This window comes from Falco naumanni, chromosome 11, assembly GCF_017639655.2.
Source record: "Falco naumanni isolate bFalNau1 chromosome 11, bFalNau1.pat, whole genome shotgun sequence".
NCBI lineage: Eukaryota > Metazoa > Chordata > Aves > Falconiformes > Falconidae > Falco > Falco naumanni.
This window is the reverse complement of record NC_054064.1, coordinates 3956565-3974199: the sequence shown is the minus strand read 5'-3', so window position 1 is coordinate 3974199 and position 17635 is coordinate 3956565. Positions and strand designations below refer to the sequence as shown.

General features: G+C 43.4%; 1 protein-coding gene across 1 annotated transcript in view; it reads left to right on the top strand.

The window, feature by feature from the left end:
* HMCN1 (hemicentin 1) overlaps positions 1-17635 on the top strand; it is a 202261-nt gene that overhangs the window by 164209 nt on the left and 20417 nt on the right. Inside the window, exons 72-92 of the mRNA XM_040610626.1 lie at positions 2441-2582; positions 3653-3797; positions 4680-4807; positions 5199-5355; positions 5534-5655; positions 5858-6022; positions 6234-6341; positions 6843-6980; positions 7123-7257; positions 7531-7800; positions 8165-8352; positions 8728-8941; positions 9520-9654; positions 10111-10301; positions 11034-11115; positions 11913-12182; positions 12698-12868; positions 13075-13245; positions 14328-14498; positions 15754-15924; positions 16697-16867. Coding sequence (XP_040466560.1) covers positions 2441-2582; positions 3653-3797; positions 4680-4807; positions 5199-5355; positions 5534-5655; positions 5858-6022; positions 6234-6341; positions 6843-6980; positions 7123-7257; positions 7531-7800; positions 8165-8352; positions 8728-8941; positions 9520-9654; positions 10111-10301; positions 11034-11115; positions 11913-12182; positions 12698-12868; positions 13075-13245; positions 14328-14498; positions 15754-15924; positions 16697-16867 — 3445 coding nt within the window. The remainder of the gene's footprint in view (positions 1-2440; positions 2583-3652; positions 3798-4679; positions 4808-5198; positions 5356-5533; positions 5656-5857; positions 6023-6233; positions 6342-6842; positions 6981-7122; positions 7258-7530; positions 7801-8164; positions 8353-8727; positions 8942-9519; positions 9655-10110; positions 10302-11033; positions 11116-11912; positions 12183-12697; positions 12869-13074; positions 13246-14327; positions 14499-15753; positions 15925-16696; positions 16868-17635) is intronic.

The window sequence follows — 17635 nt, the reverse complement described above, 5'->3', positions numbered from 1 at the left end:
TAAGAAGAGGAAACAAATTCAGCTTATGAGTTGTGTCTCCCTTAACCTTAACACAACCTCAACTGTAGTCCCTCAGTAGTCCTCACCTGAAGTTCTGCTTATTTGCCTTTCCTTCTCATATGCCATTCCTCAGACTCTTTCTCTATTGTAAATTAAAAAGCATGAAGTATTACTGCAAGAAGTAAAAATATGGTGGGCAATTATGTGTTACTAAGCGCTGCTAGGGCATGCGACCTTGAATGTAGCACAAGAACTAGCTAGAAACAAGTTTAACAGAAGCACTCTTCTGCGTGGTTAATCTGTTGATTTGGGTAGTGGTTTTTTTTTTATGAAAGGTTGAACGAGGCTTGGAAGTTAAATATGTGAATACTTTTTGCCTCGGTCCTCCTTGGAAAGACTGTGTTTTAAAAGCAGTAGTTAAGAAAAATAAACCATGAGAAGAAGCCACCGTTACAAATACTCCCCACAAAACAAAGCAATAGAGGAGCGCTATGATAGGTGTAGGTACTCAGCTGAGTTTTTTTAACAAGTGTTTTTTTAAAAAGTTAAAAAATTAACCTTTACAGTACTAGTTCTCCTCTTGCCTCATGAGTTCATGTTGGTGTGTGAGGGCGGAGGCATCTTGGTTGTGCAGTATGGTCAATCCCCCGCTTTCTGATTTATGATAGACTAGGGAATTTCAGTCTCTACAGTTAGTTTTCCACCAGCACTAAATTTCAGTTACAAATTTAGTTCAGACATGGCAGTTTTAATTTGTCATGTGTACTTTGGGTAGCAGACAGGTTTATTATGTTCCTTACTGTTCTTTTTAGTCTTCAGTTTAGCTTATATAAATATATACCCCAGGTATTAGGAAAATGTTGGTGTCCTATGGAATGCCTGTTTGCTTTCTCAACCTTAAAGAAATGTAATAGCCTATTAATGCTAAGCAGCTGGAAAAGAGCTCTCCTTGGGTAGGGAAAGAGAGGTGCTCTGTGGCACAGCATCTTCGTTATCTTGGAAAAATGAGGTTTCACAGCGACAAGACAGGATTGGAGAAAGGTTATCAGGCTGCAGTGTGATTTCAGTTTAAATCATCACTGGTTTTGTGAAAAAGCCTTGTTTCACAGGGTGTCATTCCTCCTGGTTTTGTTGTCTTCCACTGTGCAGATTTTGAGGTCTGCTCCAGACCCCTGTATGCTCAGGGGTGTAATTGTGCAGCATCACTGGTTCTGGTAGCAGAGCTATGGGAAGATCTAGCCTCGTCCTTGCACTCTTCATTGATTTGGAAATGCGTTTTGAGTTTTAAATAAAGAAGTATGTAGGTAGGTAGGAGCATCTTGACCTAATCTGGCTTTATTTAAACATTAAAATGACTGCTTGAATTCGTATTTTTTCAAAGCTGGGTTTTCTGACATACCTTGAGTAGACCAGAGGGATCAAATGATAAGCTTTGTTGCCTGTCTTTTGTCATCGATATGCTTCTGTGTTTAGGAACCGTAGCACAGGCTGTGTACTCGACAGGAGATACCAGCCTTTACCCAAAATCTGTCTATAATCCGCTCTGGTGGCGAATCGTGTCACCCGTGAGGCTTCAGCAGTGCCGTTCCTTCTGCACTGGCTGAGTCGTGCCTGGTGTGAGATGGGCGTGCTGGGGTGCTAGAGCAGAGGGTGCAGAACTGGAGGAGTTTTGCCTGTCTGATGCTGTTCTCAGGTCTTCTAGCCAAAAGAGCAGATGGGAATGTCAGCTTTCACTTTCATCTCAAGTGTGGGTAGCACATACTGAAAAAGTTTGAGTTTCTGGTCTTTTTTGTTGTTTATCCACTCAGGTTTTTGAACACTTGTAGTTGATGTTACTGCCAGTCATTCGTGCAGATAGGACCCAGACTGAGGTGGTAAAAAAGCTGTGACTTCAGGTGGCTGCCTAGCGGTGCTGTAGAGGGAGCGTAGAGCTGAGAAGAGCGGTATCCCCCTATTCAGAAACGCTGGCTAGTAAACTTACTGGCTAGTAAACTTGGTAGGCTGAGTTCATGCTGGCTGTCACCTGGTCAAGGCTGTGATGTGTGAAGAACAGTTTAGAGAAGCTTGCCTTTATTCTGCCTGTAGTGTGCATGGATTTTTGAAAAAGAAATAAAATTCATCATGTGCTATTAGCTGTCCCTTTCTATAAAAACTCAAAAGCCCTTTGGGTACATAACCCCGAAAAGCTGTCTTGTTCAGACACACGTCCCAGCAGGGGTTTCAAGGGGGAGCCATTAAGCAAGCATAGTTTTTAAAAGCTTTGTTTACCCTATTATCTTCACGGATGTAAACAAAGTTAAGCCAGCAGTGAGTTCTGTCCCTGGTTTATCTTTGGCCTCTTGTCATGGCTTTTATTACTCCACAACGAAAGAATGTGCTGTGTTCATAAAGAGAGTAGTGGTAAAGTTAAATCTGTCAAACTCTCTCTCTTTCCCCTTAGGGAACTCCTCGAGTTCGAATCCTATCCAGCGGACGATACCTGCAGATCAATAACGCTGACCTCAGCGATACAGCAAGCTATACATGTGTGGCAAGTAATATCGCAGGAAAAATGACCAGGGAGTTCATGCTGACAGTACATGGTAAAATCATGGATCCGGTCTTGTGCATTTTGATCTTTGTGGTATTTCTGCAGGAGTTGAAATGGCAAGAAAGAAACATTAGTAGTCTACTCCTAGCCAAGTGTTGGCCACGTCAATTGTGTCTAAACTGTAGGACCACGTGTATTACCGCACAGGTGCCACCATTGGAGTCCACAGTTGTCCCCTACACTAAAGGACCTGCTGGGGACTCACCATGGCTCACTCTCCATCTGTCTGTGCTTCCTGCTAGTGGAGGGTGCTGTGCGTGTGGCCATTACCCTGATAGGGAGTCAGGATACATCCAGAATGAACACCCAGGTCCAGGACTGAGAAATGCTTTTGGATAAATTCAGAGAAATTCTTAAAAGCATTTGACTGGCACCTTGGGTGACTGGTTTCACAGCCGGCTTGGCCAACAGTTTGGCAAGTTACTTGCAAGCTGTGGTGGCTTATCTGGACCTGTAAGCAGGAGACAGTAGGAGGACAGGGCTCGAAGGGCCCTATGCATCTCGATACTTGTCCTGCACTACCACAGCCTTGCCCTCAGTTTCCCTTTAAACCCAGATATTTTCTCACCTGTACGTTGATGAGATAACTGTTCTGTTCTCACACACTCAGGTGATGATAAGGAACTTTTTTCCTATTTCTGTTCTGTTCATGACCCAGTCACATGTACCTGCATTACACTGTGCCTCCCCAGGACTGTCCTTACTGGTCCAATGACAATTCTTTTTTTCTCCTTAATTGATAATTAGGAAGCACGGATATAACCTTAGCCTTATTTTGCTGACTTAAATATGCTGAACTCTTTTACTGTTTTAGCTATATGATGACCTTTGCAGTAACTTGCAAAGATGATTGTTACACTGCATTTCATACAAACTTTCCTTCTCGTTCCCTACTGCATCGTGGCAATTACTGTGCACTACACACAACGGTAAGAAACTTGTTTCTGTCTTTGCAGTGATTCCCGTGTCTGTTACTGCATCTGTTTTCAAGTGTTTCATTTCAGTCATTGCGGAGTGAAGTTTTTTATTTGCTTTGTATTATCAGCAATTTTCCCTTTACAGTGGCACCTACAATCCGAAGTGGTCCTCAGGCTGTTGTCGTGCGTATAAATGCTTCTGCTGTTCTGGAGTGTGTTGCAGAAGGAGTGCCGACCCCGAGAATTACATGGAGGAAGGATGGAGCTATTTTTACTGGAAACAACACAAGGTATTGTGCAGAAGCAGCATAAATATTCTTCATTGTTTTTTAAGAATGTATTAATTACAGAAAGATTAATTAAGACATCTGTGATTTGTAATTTAGTTTTGTTTTCACAGATCGGAACTAGCATATCTACTGTTATCTCGATCAGACCTAAATGTGGAAAATACAGTGATAGAAACAGTAACATAAAGAAGTTGTTCTACAGAAAAGTAGCATGCCAAAGGTTTCATGCTTTTGTTGTGAAGGACAAAAATCTCCTTTGACAACCAAATGTAGTAATAATTCTTCTGATATTAAAGATTTTGAACAGTAAACGTGAAAAATCCTTATCTTTTTTTTATGTATATGGAGTTTCGGGATTAGGCCAAGCAATTTCATGAAGACCAGAAGTTACCTGAGTGTACTTTGCAGTTTCTAATATATAAAACTTTCTGTAAATGTTTTAGTATCAACTTTTATTATAGTGAATGGTTTCCGTCTTCTGATTGTTTTAAGGGGAAGTAGTTTGGCATTTTCTAGAACTGAGCAAACGCTAAAGAATTCAGTTACATTTCAAAGAAAAAAAGAAAGCATTAATTAGTGTTTTTTAAACATAAATGAGAAACCATAAAAAGGGTTTTTGGATATTTTCTGCAAATCTGGCATCATTTATGTGTAACCACTGTGTCAGCTAAATTTCATAATTTCTCTGAAAAATGGATGTCCTGGGAAAGAGTGAGCTCAGGGTAAGTGCAATAAATGAGAAAACCATGTGCACAGATTAAGACACCATGTGTTTAGGCTGTTTGTTGTGTACCCTGAGTCATCTTTTCCTTCTGCTCTACCAGGATAGCCTACGGTTCTGTTGATTGAGGGGCAGAAAAAAAACACAGGGCTTTGTTTCAGATACTCCATGTTAGAGGATGGATCTCTACACATCCACTCGGCACACGTGACTGACACGGGAAGATACGTGTGCATGGCAACCAGTACAGCTGGCACAGAACGCAAACGAATTGATCTGCAAGTTCTTGGTAGATGTTTTTGTTTTAGATAAATATATGCATTTTTATAAGTCTGAAGTCCAATTTTATAATTTTTCTGTTCTGCCAGATCCAATTTTAAGTTTAGCCCCTTTTTAGCTGCTCTGGTTAAAAAAAAATAAAATAAAAGTAAAATTTATGGCCTTAGGAATACAACCCAAATATTCATGAAAAGAAAATATTTATTCCTTGTGCACTGGAACTAGAAAAGCTTGACACATGCCATGCTAAATGTTTGGTAACTTTAATACTGTCAAGTTACTCTTTATAAAAACCGAGTAAATGTGTTCAGGCAGTTCAGCTCTATATAGGTGTGAGAGAGGGGTGTGGGCATACATATATATATAATTACTCTGAATAATTATGCTTTGTTTGTCTTTAGTTCCTCCAACTATTGCTCCTGGACATACAAATATTACAGTTACTGTAAATGTGCAGACCACCTTGCCTTGTGAGACCACCGGAATTCCCAGACCAGCAATTAGCTGGAAAAAGAATGGGCATCTGCTTAGTGTTGACCAGAACCAGAATACATACAGGTGAGAGAGATTTTCTTTTCACCGTGGGTTTAAAGTTTTCAGGGATGATTTTGGCACTTTAAAAATCTAGCCACGCTTAAATGTAATCTTGTATAGCCAGCACATTCAGTGGTCTGATTACCTGAGAAGAAAAGAAGTATTTCAATGGCTTTTACTTTCTTCTCTTTTCTTTGTTCAGACTTCTATCTTCAGGTTCCTTAGTAATCATTTCTCCCACTGTGGATGACACTGCTGTCTATGAGTGCTCTGTGTCAAATGATGCAGGAGAAGATCAAAGAGCAGTTGAGCTCACTGTTCAAGGTAGAGGGGATATTGCTATTACATGTGTATGGCGCCCAGAATTGCTCTGGGGCCTTCCAATGTTGAGATGAGATTTTTATATCATTCTTTTATGATACTGATATCCATAAGTCTCTGGTATTCCCAAGAGAGATAAGTTATTTCCAAAAATTCATAAAAATGAAAACGGGCAAGTAACCTTTATGCTGATATTTGTTTTCAGTGCCCCCGTCCATAGCAGATGAAGCCACGGACCTTTTGGTAACAAAGCTGTCTCCAGTAGTGATTTCCTGCACTGCATCGGGGATTCCTGCCCCGTCAGTTCACTGGACCAAAAACGGCATAAAGTTGCTTCCCAGGGGAGATGGCTACAGAATTCTCTCCTCAGGTACTGTGCACGACTGGCGCTCAGCTGCAGAAAGTCAGAAAGTGAAAGGCTGTAGTTGTGCACATCCAGAAGTAATGAATTAATTAAATGCAAACAACCCCTCTCCAATTTCTTGGAATAAAAAGACACACCTCTTAAGATGGTGCTGCGGTAGAGTTTTCCTGTGAATGCAGCTGCTGCTGTGTGTTGTGACGCGCACTCTCTGCTGCAGGTGCTGTTGAGATCCCGGCTGCTCAGCTGTCGCACGGGGGGCAGTACACCTGCGTGGCCCGGAACGCGGCCGGCTCAGCCCACAGGCACGCCACTCTGCACGTTCAGGGTAAGATGGGAAGCTGAAGAGAAGGTGCATTCTCTCAGCACACGTTGCCCATTTAACACATACCTGTGCTGCGCAGTAACGGCGAGGCCAGGGTGGACCATCACGAGTAGCGTCTTGCTCAGCTGACTTCTTGTGGATGCGCTGATTATTCCCAAAGTCGTTACTCTGTGTGTTACAATTCTAGTACCTTGGATAGAGTCCCCCCACTCCATGCTGCTCTACTATTTTATTTTTTAGTAAGGTTTTTGTTTGCTTTTTGGTAAGTTAAAAGGTATTTGTGATGGCAATTGCATGAGGTAGGGCCATATTCTACACACACACTCATGCTGAACGTGTTGCTATAGTTAAAAGCGCTTCCACTGAGCTCTTCGTATGGGTAGCAGAATAAAACCATTGCTCATACGGCCTCAGACTCTCGGGTTTTGCAATTTTAGTATCTCCTGTATTTTGTGGCCTTGAAGGTTAAACCTGTTGCATTTTTCTTTTTATTTCATTCCGCAGAACCACCAGTTATCCATACTCAGCCAGGGGCACTGGATGTCATTATGAACAATCCCATCCTACTACCATGTGAAGCGACGGGTACACCTCGACCTGTAGTAACATGGCAAAAGGAGGGCATCAATGTAGTCACAACAGGTAACCTCCTAAAGCCTGTACCTCCAGCCTAAGTGTTCTAACTTAGAAACTTGTTTTCTCTTTTCTGAATGTTCAAACTTAGATATAAGGAACCCCTTTATTTAAGAACAAAAGTGTCATACTTTGCTTGAATTCGTTTTAGGCAACAGTTACATGGTTCTTCCAAGTGGCAGTTTACAGATTGCGAAATCAAGTGTTGAAGATGCCGGCACTTACACATGTGTTGCTCAAAATCCAGCTGGCACTGCTCTGGGGAAGATCAAACTGAAAGTTCAAGGTAAATAATCTTTTAAACTCTTGTAGTGATTTACAGACAAGGAATTTGTGCATGCTTTCTGTTAGTCAAACACAATTCTGAGCAATAGAAATGGACCTAATGCTTTCCTATTTGATGTGATGCTGAATAGAGCCCAGGAGGTTTATTCCCTTTAGTTGTCTGTCTACTTTAGCATCAAAATAATCTTTCAGGATTATTTTCACGAAGAACTGAAGCGTTCCATGTTTCTTACAACATCAAATTCTTTTAAAAAATTTTCTGAATCCTTTTCAGTTCCTCCCGTTACCAAGCCACACCTCAAGGAATATGTTGTTCCTGTTGATCAGGCTGTCACACTGCAGTGTGAGGCTGAAGGCTACCCTGAGCCCGAGATCAGCTGGCATAAGGATGGACAGCAAATAACGGAGTCTATTAGAAGAAGAATCCTTAGCACTGGTGCTCTGCAGGTTGTGTTTGTCCAGCCTGGTGACGCTGGCCGTTACACATGCATAGCAGCGAACCCTGCAGGGTCCAGCACTTCTAGCATGGAGCTCGCTGTGCACAGTAAGTGGGGCTGTACGGAAACAGGGTGCGTTGTCACAGCGTGTAACTGCAGAGAGTAAGGAGCTAGGATGTAAGGGAGGTGTTCGGGAAAATTAGCCTACTTAATGGTGAGTTTTATTGGGTTATAGTATCTATCAGCCACGTTGCTTGAATTCAGGAAGAACATCGCATTTCTGTAACTCGGTTTATATTTTGTTACAAGAATGTCACACGTTTCTCTGACATACTTAATGGTGGTCATTGATGGAGACAAGAAACAACAGAGAAGGTCCAGGCAATGGTTTCTTCAGTCCAGTATTGCACTATCCAAGCACTGCTGTAAAAGCACACATAGCGGTAAATCTTTTTAATAAACTTCTCACAGTTCCACCCAAGATTCGCAGAACGGATGCGCAGTACACAGTCACAGAAGACTCCCAGGCTGTGCTGTCCTGTGTGGCTGATGGGATTCCAACACCAACAATAAACTGGAAGAAGGACAATATGCTGTTAACAGAGATAGGAAAATACCGGGCTGTCCCAGGTGGAGACCTCATTTTGGACAACGTTGTTGTAAGTCCCCTAAATCCAAGCTATGACTTGACAGGTTTGGCAATAATAAGACCCCGCTTCTCTTCGTTTTCAGCCACTTCTGGATTAGTAACTGTTCTATTCTGTTTTCTTGTTCTTAATATTCCAAAGTCCTTATAAACATTTCATTTTCCACTGAAGAATAAAATCTGTGAAGAATTTGTAGTGATAAATTCTCAGGAAGGGCAGAAAGAAGTATAGGTCATCACTCAAATCTAGAGGAAGTGACAGCGTTCAGGTCAGCATTTCGGCTGAATGCCTGTTCCAAACCTTTTGAGAGGCTCTTGTCGTTACAGGTGGCAGTGTTGTGTGGGATATATCACAGCTGAAATTTCCCCAACATGCTTTCTCTTTCAGCCTGCAGATGCTGGCAGTTATACCTGTATTGCCAACAACGCTGCTGGAGAAGACACACACACCGTCACGCTGATCGTTCATGTGCTTCCAGCTTTTACTGAACTACCTGGAGATGTAGCTTTGACTAAGGGAGAACAGCTCAGATTAACGTGCAAAGCAACTGGGATACCTGTACCCAAAATAACATGGACCTTTAACAATAACATCATTCCAGGTGGGGGACACCGGGTCTTCCTGGCCATTCCACTCTACAGTTGTTTTTCCCCACGCAGCGTTGCAATTAGTTTAAGATAAGGAAGAAAAAAAAAAATCTAGAGGGAACAAACTCGTTGGGCAGTGGTTGTGTGAGGAATATCTTCAGTATTATGCAAGCATGTAATTAAATTGCCTCTGAGACAAAACTGTGAGGAACATAATTACAAAATTGTTCCTCTTCTATAGGCAATAATGTAACACATTAAAAACACTCAGTATCAGATGGCATTTACTCAGCATCCAACAACTAATGCTGTTTCTTTTAAATATGAAGAAAACCTCGGCAGTTCATAGAATGCAGATGCACAAAGCTCCAAATTAAGGGACACCTTAAGCGAGCATACGCTTGTGGGCAAACGTCATAGCAGTGACTTTTCTGTGCATTTCTGAAGCGCCTTGGGAAAAAAGTGGCACAGCGCTGCCGAGCTGCGTTGCCGAACAGCGCTGTAATTCAAACAGGCTTATGCCCCACCAGGCACTGAGATGATGCTGATTAAAATCACTGAAGTAACCCTTTACGGTGTGTTCTCCCTTCAGCACAATACGATGATGTAAATGGACACAGCGAACTCGTTGTCGAAAGGGTATCTAAAGATGACTCTGGTACCTATGTATGCACAGCAGAAAACACAGTTGGCTCAATCAAGGCTATTGGTTTTGTGTATGTCAAAGGTATGTAAAATAACAGTAGTTGTAGTTACTATTGCACAGTTCCACAGTGTCATCTGTTTTGATAGCAGAATCATAGAATGGTTTGGGTTGGAAGGGACCTTTAAGATCATCGAGCTCCAACCCCCCTGCCGTGGGCAAGGACACCTTCCACCAGACCAGGCTGCTCCAAGCCCCGTCCAACCTGGCCTTGAACGCTTTCAGGGCAGCCTGTTCCAGTGCCTCACCCCCCTCACAGTAAAGAATTTCTTCCTGATAGCTAATCTAAACCTACCGTCTCTCAGTTTAAAACCATTACCCCTCGTATTCAATGCCTTGTATATGACTGAATCAGAAAAATTGAAACAGGGTGAAGTTCACACTTCAGAAAGTCAGAGATGAATGATCCCTGCCAGCAATTTCATTAAGGGCATTTTATTTTGACTCTGCTATTTCTCTGCTATCACTTGTTTTTTTCAGAGCCTCCAGTCTTCAAAGGGGATTACCACTCTAGCCGAATCGAGCCCTTGGGTGGCAATGCTATGTTGAATTGTGAAGTCAGAGGAGATCCACCTCCAACCATCCAGTGGAGCAAAAAAGGAGTCGGCATTCAGATTAGCAACAGGATCCGACAGCTTAACAATGGTTCTCTTGCTATCTACAGCACCGTAGTGAGTCACTGGTCTGTTACAATGTGTTTCTGCATTGTACTTGGTTAATAAAGGTATTCCAGATCACCTTGTTTTGGAAGAGCGAGGCTAGACATTTAATCCACTTTTGCTTTTTACCTTTAGGAAATGTTAATTCAGACTAGAATTAGACTCAAATTAGTGTGATAAAAACCCAGGGGGGTATCGTTCTCTTTGTCAGAAGGGCTGAAACTTGATCCTGACTGTTGGTGCGTGAAGTCCTGGTCGTGCCCAATCAAATGGGACTTTTGCTTTTGACCTTAAGGAAGCCTGGGTTCTGCAGATCGGGTCAGCTGAACAGCAATTGTATTCTACCTGTGCAAATCCCTTGGCATCTAAATGCCTAATATGAATGGCAAGATCCTTTCCCCCCCCCCATAAACTCATGTCTGCGTTTTGAAACAGGGTTAAAAACAATAGATCCCTTGAATTTCAGTTAAAAAAACCACTATATATACACACACACACACACACACACAATTTGATCCTCAGCATTGAGGAGCTGAAGGAATCGAAAAATGGAATATAAAAATAACTCACAATATCAGCTTAATGTTAATAAAGGCATACCCTAGAGACTGAGGTACTCTAGAATCTAACAGCGTGCCTCCTAAGATCTGTGGCATGCCAGCAGAAAATGCCAGCTTGCAGGAATTGCAGTGTAAATGGAACCCCCCGTTACATGCATGTTGACTGTTTGCTTTTTGTCTTTAGAATGAAGATGCTGGTGACTACAAGTGTGTGGCTACCAACGATGCCGGGGTGGTGGAACGCAGTCTGACGCTGACACTTCAGAGTAAGACTCAAAGTGATAAATGTCATGCCGCTGGTTTGGAGCGATGGCCTACCTTTGGATAGGTGCATGCAGCTCCTGTTGAAGTTTTGGAGGGTGGGCGCTGCACTGTAGGTTCAGATTCATCTCATCTTTCACCAGTAATATTTAAGAGTCTAGTCTAAGGTAGTGATTGAGGTGGAAGAGGAGAAGCATGTGGAGGGTGATTCAGCTGCATCTTAGAAACCAGCTTAGAGCAGGGTGAATCCCCTTCTGAAAGGGCTGTTTCTGTTAGTTGACTAGCAAGGATGTCTGTGCAACTGAGTTAAACTAGACTCATACTTTTAAATTAAGAAAGTTAGGTGAGTTGAATCCCAGCTTTCACTGACAACATTTAATTTTTGGCAGAAATCGTATTTTAGAATTATTTTTTCACTAGCAATAGAATTTCTGAACATCCACTTTCTGTTGTTCCCTTGAGCAGTATGGATCTGTTACTTACGTCTTGTTGCCTCCGGACATGATTAATAGCATCTTCCTGCAGGCTTTATGAAAAGCGACACATTTTAGCAATAAAGCAGACTGCTCATATTGTCAGGCCTCGATCCCAACTCAGATCGCAGCACGTTAAAAACAGCCTGTCGTCATTTTAACTTGCATATATTTTTGACAGTGGAAGATCAACAATCATTTTTGTCACAATAGACTGACTGACTTAAGATTTATTTTTTTTTGCCTTTGTTCTGACCAGACCTTTAATATTCAACGCAATGAAAAAATGTAAACATGTGCTATTGCCTAAAGAAACCCTTCTGTTTCAGGTCCTCCAGTCATTACTGTTGAACCTGTAGAGACAGTTGTTGAAGCTGGTGCCACAGCAATGCTGAACTGCCAGGCAGAGGGAGAGCCGCCTCCAACCATCGCGTGGTCCCGCCAAGGTCACCCAGTTGTGAGCAACGAGCGAGTGACTGCCCTGTCTAACGGCTCCTTGCGTATTGTTGCAGCACAGAAGGAGGATACGGCTGAATATAAGTGTGTAGCAAGGAATCTGATGGGATCTGTTCTTGTTAGAGTGCCACTGACTGTCCAGGGTAGGTGCACAAAATATAGGGTAGTGACTGTCAAACTGGTAGATTGCAGCATTAGTTGAGGGTAACTACCATCAAGATCTTATCCATATTATATAGATAAGGTATTTTATCTTCCATATACGCATTAGGCATTTCTTAAAGCTACTTGACATCTCAGACTAGGTTTCTTTTTCATGGAATCTTGCTCCGTTATACTCATCCAGCTGTGTGTGACAGAGGAGTGTGTAGGAGCAAAAGACATAAATAAGGATGAAAGCATCTTGAATTAGATCCCATCCTCAGAACACATATCATAACTTAATTGTAGCTCTAAAGAAAAGCATTTAGGAGCATAAGCAATAAATATTTCAGAGCAGCTGAAGTATTCTCTGAACCAGAGTAAGCTGTTTCTCCAGTAATTAAGAAGTGAGTTGGCTTTCCAAGGATGGCTTATGAAGTGCATTTTTCACTTTGCTAAGCTAAGGGAGTTCTAAGCACAAGCACGTACCGGCAGAGCATCGTTTTTCCCGTTGCAGTGCACGGTGGATTTTCTGATTGGCTTGACTGGCGAGCTTGCAGCGTCACCTGCGGCCAGGGTGTCCAGGAGCGAGTCCGTCAGTGCAACAACCCTCTTCCAGCTAACGGTGGGAGGAGGTGCGAGGGGCCTGACACAGACGTACGCAGCTGCCACAACAAACCATGTCCAGGTATTTCTGTAATGAATCGATACTTTTCATGTGCCTTAGCTTAAGTGCCCTAACGGTGAACTGTTAATCACCAGAGATCTTCATGACAGATTAATTATTCTGAGAAGCTGGAATTCATTTTGACTTCTGTGGAAAGAAAGAGAAAATGTCAATAAATACCATGAAAATATTTTTAAATTAAAACTGCGGGGGTTTCTGTTTCTTAGTGGATGGCAACTGGTCAGAGTGGGGATTATGGGAAGAGTGTTCAAAGAGCTGCGGACGGGGCAACAGGACCAGAACCAGAATGTGCAGTAACCCACCAGCTCAGCACGGTGGGAAGCCCTGTGATGGCAGCGCTGTGGATTCAGTCATGTGTAATATTAGGCCTTGCCCAGGTAAGAGAAGAGTGGTTCAAAATTAATTGCACAAGGGGCTTCCCATACATGTTTCTTTTTCTCTCCAAACCTGAATTCTCTCAGTTTGTTTCCACTTATTACATTACAAAAGAATTAAGCTCCCATTTTTTTGTCTGAAAATTGCTTGTAGTTTGTTGAATGGCACCAGGTCTTAGAAACAGAAGCCACAAAAGTAAATGAAAGGAATATGCTAAGCAATTTCTCTCCCCACCCTCAATAAAAATGTTAATTTAAAATTTTGATGTTTTCCAATACATGTTCCCACAGAGTAAAACTTGCTACTCTAAACCTATTCAGCAAAGCTAATAAAAATAAGAGGAAAAAACCCCAAACCCAAACCACCAACCATTAAAAAGCCATGTAAAACATGATAGTTAATAATTTCAGGCATTATCTGTATATTTTCCTTTGGTTTAATTTTTGGCCACGTCTTTCTCCTAACTAACTGAATCTTCAGGTTTCCTTCCTGCCTTGGTAGTACTTCCCATGTTTGACAGGTTGTAGTTTATTCATAACCCCTCACCACCGGTGTGTTTCCTTCTAATCCATTTTTATTACATTGATTTTTCCCTTTTTTCCTCGCTCTGCTACCACCACGATGCCAAATGTTCATCCACCAGCCTGAGATTCATTTCTCTGGATCTTGGCAACAAAGTCCGTTCTGGCTCTTGCTTCCCAGTAGCTGCTCAGGCTGTGCGCCGGCTTGTGGCTAGTGCACCCCTCGCCCCGCCGACCCCTTCCGCCTGGCACGGGGCACTCGGAGCCAGGGGCCTTGGGAAAACACCAGATTTGATCAAGTGTTCAGGTCTGTGGTTCCGAGATTATAGTGAGGTGCAATGATGTATTCAGAAAACAAAAAGGAAAGAATTCATCTCTTTTGCAAACTGTTGATCTGTTCCAGCTGATGCTTAAGGCAAAGATTTTTTTCATAGGCTTATCCAGGATATTTCATTTATTGATATTAAATGACGTAGCTTTTTTGCCTGAGGCTGAGGAGCTGTAATTTCAGGTTAAAGCAGCTGTGTAGCCTGAACAGTTTTATAGCTGTGCTGCCTTTGCAGTTGATGGTGAGTGGAGTCCTTGGCTGCCGTGGGGTCCCTGCAGTGAGACCTGCGGGAAGGGCACCCAGAGCCGCCTGCGGCATTGCAGCAACCCTCCTCCTGCCCACGACGGGTCGTACTGTCCGGGGCCTGACGCGCAGGTGCAGGTCTGCAACAAGAGACGCTGCCCAGGTAAGATGTGTCGGGCACAGAGAGAACAAGGACAAACTTGTCACTTCCTTTCCAAATTCTACTGACCGTACATTGAAAGCTTTCCAGTTTTACAAGTGTGGTCCTTGAAAAAATTCCATTCAAGCCTTTTCTTTTCACTGGTCCCCGTCGCTATCTTTAACATCCCTCTATAGACCTAACATACGGGTTTTCTTCTCCTGTGCTTGTCTTTCTTCCTTTACCCTGCCACCGTGCAAAAGCTGCGTTTTAAATCCTTGGCAGTTAAATTACAAGTTTCTTAAACATTTCTCGTTAAAATTTTCCTAGGTTCTGTTACTCATTTATCCTTTTCTTCTACATTTCAACGAGTCCTTTATGACTGGATAGGAAAACTCATATTTTTGAAATACGACCTCTGTATTTGGCTGAGTGCAGGGATAACAGAGGGATATTTCCTGAAGCGGAACGTGCAGCAGTTCAGACGAGAGCCTTCTGGCTTCATGCTCCATTTTGCACATGCCAAACCCTATGTTGAGTCCCCACTGTAACTGCCAACTCACCTTGTAGTAGTTGAGCAGCTGAGGGCTTGATGTTGCACGTTTATCCAGCTCGATGTGCTGCTGCTGAGGATGCTATTGCTTACAGCTGGTTTGGGACTCGTTGGCTTCTTCTCAGCCACCAGCTCCAGTGCTCCCCTGACAGTTTGTGTCACCACATCTTGGGAGATCAGAGATGCTAGCATTCAGCTGCTTAGACCTGGCTTGTGAGATAATTCAGTAATAACTCCTATCAACAGCTGAGCCAGTATATCGGAGAGTGGTTGGGAAGGAGCAGGGAGAAGGTGGTGATGGTTGCAACTTCAGGCAGTGCAGCTGCAGCCAGAGGACACGCAAGGGAGGACTGGGATTTTGGGATGGCACTTGTACCAGCCGCCCACCCAGTGGGGCAGTTTCAGGGACTGCTTTGTATTTGGTTTGACTTGCTTACAGATACCTAAAAATGTGAGTGTCGCTGAGCTGGATCCCCAAGTGGTCCATGCCCGTGATTCTGGTCAGGCTTACAGGTTATTTAAAAGATTTTTTTAAAACCTTTATTTTGAAAATATTTGTGCCGGGTTTCTGTCCTGGAAATCCCTATACAGAAATCCCTGTGTACCTGAGATGCTCTAGAAAGAGTAACGTCCTACAGTCAGTTTTACCTTGATGTAGCGCTGATTTACTTCGTTACCTCTAATGTCAGAGGCTGTAACTGTACCTTGCTATGCCTTTCTCGCCAGTGGATGGGAAGTGGGCCACGTGGAGCAGCTGGAGTGCCTGCACCGTGTCCTGTGGAGGAGGCAGCAGGCAGAGAACGCGCCACTGCTCAGACCCAGCCCCACAGTTCGGGGGTCGCAAATGTGAAGGAAATGACATACAGATTGATTTTTGCAACAGTGATCCCTGTCCGAGTAAGTACCTTGGGCTGGGCTGCTTACCCACTGGCTGGTAATTCAGTAATAACTCCTATCAACAGCTGAGCCAGTATATTGGAGAGTGGTTGGGGAGGGGCAGGGAGAAGGTGGTGATGGTTGCAACTTCAGGCAGTGCAGCTGCAGCCAGAGGACACGCAAGGGAGGACTGGGATTTTGGGATGGCACTTGTACCAGGCACACCCCAGTGGGGCGGTTTCAGGGACTGCTTTGTATTTGGTTTGACTTGCTTGTCAAACAAGTCTCCGCACTCCGCAAAACTCAGTGGGTCTGAACACAGGTAAGCGGTATTAGCTGCCTGGCAAGAGGGAAAGCCTGTCTTCATCGGTCAGCATGATGGGGACATTGTAAACATCGACTGTTAGGAGCACAAAGCAGTAGCAGCTGGTCTGTAAGATCTTGGCCAGGCTGCCGGAGGTCACACACCTCTGAAGTCACAACGGTGCAGTCAGTAAGTGCCGGGGGGTGAACCTCTGTGTGCCTCCCGTTAGCGTGGTGCCTCCCTTGGGTGGCAGTGCGTGCTGCGTACCTTCCTGGAACGGCGATGTTCTGGAGCTGGTTAATATCCTGCGAGAAATCACTGAATGCTGGACGGATAACTTTCTTAGATCTTTACTTGTCTGGTTCTTTTATTTTGGGAAAAGGCATTTAAAAGTTACTCTCCAACAGGAGTATTTTCCTAGCTTGACTCTCTGGTTTTAAGTATCCGTTGTTAAGAGGAAGACAGATCAAATCTGACTTATTTTTACAGTTCATGGCAACTGGGGCCCATGGAGCAGTTGGGGAACTTGCAGTCGAACATGCAACGGAGGCCAGATGAGGCGATACCGGACCTGTGACAATCCTCGCCCTGCCAGTGGGGGAAGGGCATGTGCAGGGCCTGACATGCAGGTCCAGAGATGCAGCGCTGAGCTGTGCCCCGGTGAGTGCTCAGGCCACCAGAGAAATGAAATTGCAGCTCTCCCTGGGAGACTTCAGGGTATATATAGTGTGTAAGATTTTCGTATTATGAAAGTAGCTGTAATTATTTACTATTTCATAGAATCTAATAATCCACTCTCACTTTTTTCTTTACGTGTCTGTCACCTTACAAGCATTTCTTCCTTCACATGTTACATTTTCACAAAACGAGGTGGAATAATTCCAAACAGGAAACAGCATATGAAAAGCTCTCCTGCATCTAGTAATTCTACTTAGTTTTTACAGTAAATAGTCTGAGGCTCCCAGTGAACTCTCATAATGTATTCTGGGAGCAGGGAAAAATGCTTAGCTCAAATTCTTTAAATAAAATGACAGTCAAAGCAGTTGACTGATTTATTGACAATGCATAGCTAAAGGGCAGTCGGAGAACTTGCACATGCAGAATCAATACAAGCAATACAGAAGATAAACCACAATGCAGGAGACTAGCTAAACACCTACAGATTTCTAAACACCCTTCTATAACTCATGCCAGAAAGGGATTATTATCAAATTATTATTAATTTTGGTATAATAAAAAAAAAAATATTAAATCCCTCCTCTGTATGCACCCCTTTACAACCTCCTCCTGTGGGAGCCAGCATTATTGCGTACGTGTGCCGCATTCGGCACCTGACTGACCCCCGTGCTGGTGGCAAAGCCCTGGCGAGGCCGCAGCCCCCCCGGGATGCAGGACCCTGCTTCCTTCAGCCCCCATAGCTGGGTGCCA